Raw genomic sequence first — 3,687 nt, 5'->3', positions numbered from 1 at the left:
GTCTTCGTTACTTCACCATACACATCTAAAGCACATATGGCTTTTTTTCTTTTTTCTGTGAAGTGACAGACTTCTCTCTGGTGTAGTATGATGGATTTTCTCAATCATATTGTTTGCTTAAATTCCACCCCTGCATGCTCACAATCCTTGAGTGAGAACCAAGTCTCTTCCCTGCACTGTTTCTTATCCAATAACCGATTACCCTTCGATGTGTAACTGTTCCTAACATTAGCATTAACAGCTACAGGTCAGAAAATAAGTCAACAGTCACAGTGTGTTACATTACCAGTTGATAAGGTCTCTGTTGTGATGGCTGTAGAGCTGGTGGTAATGCTGTTAATAACTGAAAGTTTAGATGAATAGTGATCAATGAACAGATACACAAACCTCATGAACGTGTAGAAAGAACTTATGTAAATATAATCACCTGCACAGTATGCTGAATTACATAAGGTTGGACTAACCAGCTCATAGACGTAATAATTTCCTAAACAGGCTTTTACTTTAATGGGAAAAGAGGTGTAATAGCAGCAGTCACTGCCCCAGTGACTACAAACATCACGAGTGACGACTCCATCCTCAACAGTTGGGTGTCCACCACGGATCCACAGTGGGGCAGCAGTGCCACAGCTGTATGTTGGAACACACGTGTCTGGGATCTGAGCACTCAGACCGTTAATAAAGAGACGATACCACCCTTTCCAGGTGACTGAGGTGTCACACATGGAGGAGGAATATATGTTGTTGGTGGCCCTCCATGAATTATCCAGCACAGTGTAGTTGTAGCAGGGGTTAACAGAGAGATAATCTGTATTAAAATCAATTAAAAACAAGAAAGAGTAAATTCAATAGAATTGAACCTAACAGTTGCTGATAACTTCTGAATTCCATTGTATGAAGGGGAAAATACAGTGAGTGTTTGAACCTTCTTTAATATGTGCACGAGTTCCCTCAGTTGTCTGAAAAGATGGATCTCAAAATCATAGTCATAATCGGAAAGGGTTCAAATATGGGATATAAGAAATTATATATAAGAAATTATGGGAGCTGAAGGATTTTTCTTAAGAACAGTAGGCAGTTTTACTTTTCAGGAGACACAAGGGACTCATGAACAACCATCAAAAAAAAACAAAAAACAGCTGTGGATCATCCAGGTAACGACACATTATTAACAATCAAGCATATTTAGACTTTTCAACATGGTCATTTTAATAAACTCAACTATTATTTTCTCTTGTGGACTATATGTAAACATCTTTTTCAGGTCAGTACTAAAAAAACAACAACATGCATTTTGTATGATCCCATGTATTTTGGTAAAATAATTAAAATTTTGCAGACTCTGCAAGGTGTATGTATGCTTTTGACCTCAACTGTACATTCATGCATGGACACTTATGCACTATATCTGCACTCTCCACCCAGATCTTGACATAAATTGAATGGGTTCCAGTAGGGTCATTTAGATTTGAATGAATGGCTGCAGTGAGTGAATGAAAAAGAAAAATATGCTGGATTAATTGTAGAAGAATGTTATGGATGATATGTGTTTGTGCCACTGTTATATGTGTGTTAATTGTATGTTTGATGTTAACCTCCATTATAGAACATTCGTGATTGTGATTGTCATGGTACAAACCATGTTCAAATCTGTTTTGTAAGTTTATGTAAACTGTAGTAAATGCATTTGACAATATATGGCTTAGTTAATTTAACACTGCATAATTTAAAAGTAATTAATTGTTGTGTTTAAATAGTTAAGATGACAAATCAAATGTGCATATTTGTTTAATAGGCAGACGGGGTACCCAATAAAATCCTTTCAGCTCATACAATCAGGTGAACATGTCTGTTCCTGTTATCGGCATAAACTGCTTCTGAACTGTTACAGGTCAGAAAGTAAGTCAATAGAGACACAGGTGTGTTACATTACCAGTGGAGATGGTCGCTGTTGTGACGGCTGTAGAGCTGGTGTTAATGCTGCTAACATCTGAAATTTTGGATGAATAATAATTAATGAACAGAAACACAAACATCATGAATGTGTAGAGAGAGCTCATGTAAATATAATCACCTGCACAGTACGCTGAACTGCAGACAGTTGGACTAACCAGCTCATAGACGAAATAATTGCCCGGACAGGCTTTGACTTTAATGGGGTAAGACCCGTAAAAGCAGCAGTAACTGCCAGTGTTACTGCAGACATCTCGAGTGACGACTCCATCCTCAACTGCTGGGTGTCCACCACGAATCCACAGTGTGATATTAGTGCCACAGCTATACTGAGCAACACACGTGTCTGGGATGTGAGCGCTCACATCGTTAATGAAGAGACGATACCAGCCGCTCCAGCTGACTGTGGTGTCACATTTGTAGTAGTTATAATAATAATAATATTGCCTGCCGTTGGCTCTCCATGGATCGTCCAGCACAGTGTAGTTGTAACAGGGGTCAGCAGAATAATAATCTATTATAAAATAAAAAATCAATAAAATAAAATCAATAAAACTTTTCTAAAAATAATTATAGCTATATTTTTCATATTTCACAGTCTCAGCTTTGTTATTTCAGCTTAGCTTTGTTTATTCCAAACATATTAATGATTGTATTTATATAGTTAAGGCAATATATTAAATCAATTTTGTATTTTTTTTTTTAATCAGACACTGAAACGAGTATTTTCAGCTAATGGAATCAGATGGACTTGACTTCATATCACCAGCAGCTGATGCTCACATGCACTCACAGAAGAGCTCAAGATTTTTTTTAAATAATAAAAAAACATTTTTTGGTTTGTTTTGATAGTTCCTTAAACTAGTAAACTTCTAAAACAATTGAAAACTACTTTGAACTTACTGACACAGGTACACTCGCATCTAGTGGAACCAATCACATTCATCAGGCCAGAAAATAAGTCAATAGAATCAGAGTGTGTTACATTACCAGTTAAGAGAGACGCTGGTATGACTGCTGAAGAGCTGGTGTTAATGCTGCTAACATCTGAAAGTTTAGATGAATAGTGATTAAGCAAAAACACAAAACCGATTAATGTGTACAAATGGTTCAAATAAATATAATCACCTGCACAGTATGCTGCATTGCATTTAGTTGGACTAACCAGCTCATAGACATAATAATTTCCTGGACAAGCTTTGATTTTAATGGGGTAAGAGCCATAATAGCAGCAGTAATTGTCCCAGTTACCGCAGACATCCCGAGTGACGACTCCATCCTCAATTCTTGGGTGTCCACCATGAATCCACAGTGGGATATCAGTGCTACAGCGATACTTCATAACACAAGTGTCTGAGATTTGAACATTCAAGCCATGAAGGAAGAGCCGATACCAGCCTCTCCAGGTGATAGTGTCACACATGCGGTCATAAGATTGTCTGTTAGAGGCTCTCCATGGATTGTCCAGCACAATGTAGTTGTTGCAGGGGTCAGCAGAATTATAATCTGTTAAGAAAACATTATAATTATAACTTGCATCTGAAGTCATTTATATATTAAGCCTTAAGCAGTTAAACAGTTTTGCGGAGTTTTGTGACTTTAATATGAATATGTTATCATTTCATCTCATTCTGGTATGCCACAAAATTAACATTTAGAAGATATACGATTTTAATATTTACAGTTTCTCTTTAACCAATAAGGTTTGGACATTTGATGACTAATTCTCTCTAT

The 3,687-nt window shown here is 36.9% G+C and overlaps 1 protein-coding gene across 1 annotated transcript; it reads right to left on the bottom strand.

The window, feature by feature from the left end:
• Nucleotides 1–1,904: 1,904 nt before the first annotated feature.
• On the bottom strand, nt 1,905–3,455 carry LOC132141720 (oncoprotein-induced transcript 3 protein-like). The gene is made up of 4 exons (XM_059551381.1): nt 3,082–3,455; nt 2,944–3,000; nt 2,075–2,467; nt 1,905–1,990 (listed from the first exon to the last, which is right to left on the bottom strand). Exons 1-4 carry the CDS (start codon nt 3,374–3,376, stop codon nt 1,905–1,907), a joined length of 831 nt encoding a protein of 276 aa, XP_059407364.1. The 5' UTR covers nt 3,377–3,455.
• Between the last annotated feature and the right edge of the window lie 232 nt (nt 3,456–3,687).

This window comes from Carassius carassius, chromosome 6, assembly GCF_963082965.1.
Source record: "Carassius carassius chromosome 6, fCarCar2.1, whole genome shotgun sequence".
Taxonomy (NCBI): domain Eukaryota; kingdom Metazoa; phylum Chordata; class Actinopteri; order Cypriniformes; family Cyprinidae; genus Carassius; species Carassius carassius.
Note: the sequence above shows the minus strand (reverse complement) of the source record. Positions and strands in the feature narration are given on the sequence as shown.

Coding starts and splice junctions, on each gene's coding strand:
- LOC132141720 (XM_059551381.1), bottom strand. CDS start 3,376: ATGTGTGACACTATCACCTGGAGAGGCTGGTATCGGCTCTTCCTTCAT. Junction 3,001..3,081: donor CAATGCAGCATACTGTGCAG/GTGATTATATTT, acceptor CTAAACTTTCAG/ATGTTAGCAGCATTAACACC. Junction 2,468..2,943: donor ACCAGCGTCTCTCTTAACTG/GTAATGTAACAC, acceptor ATTTTATAATAG/ATTATTATTCTGCTGACCCC.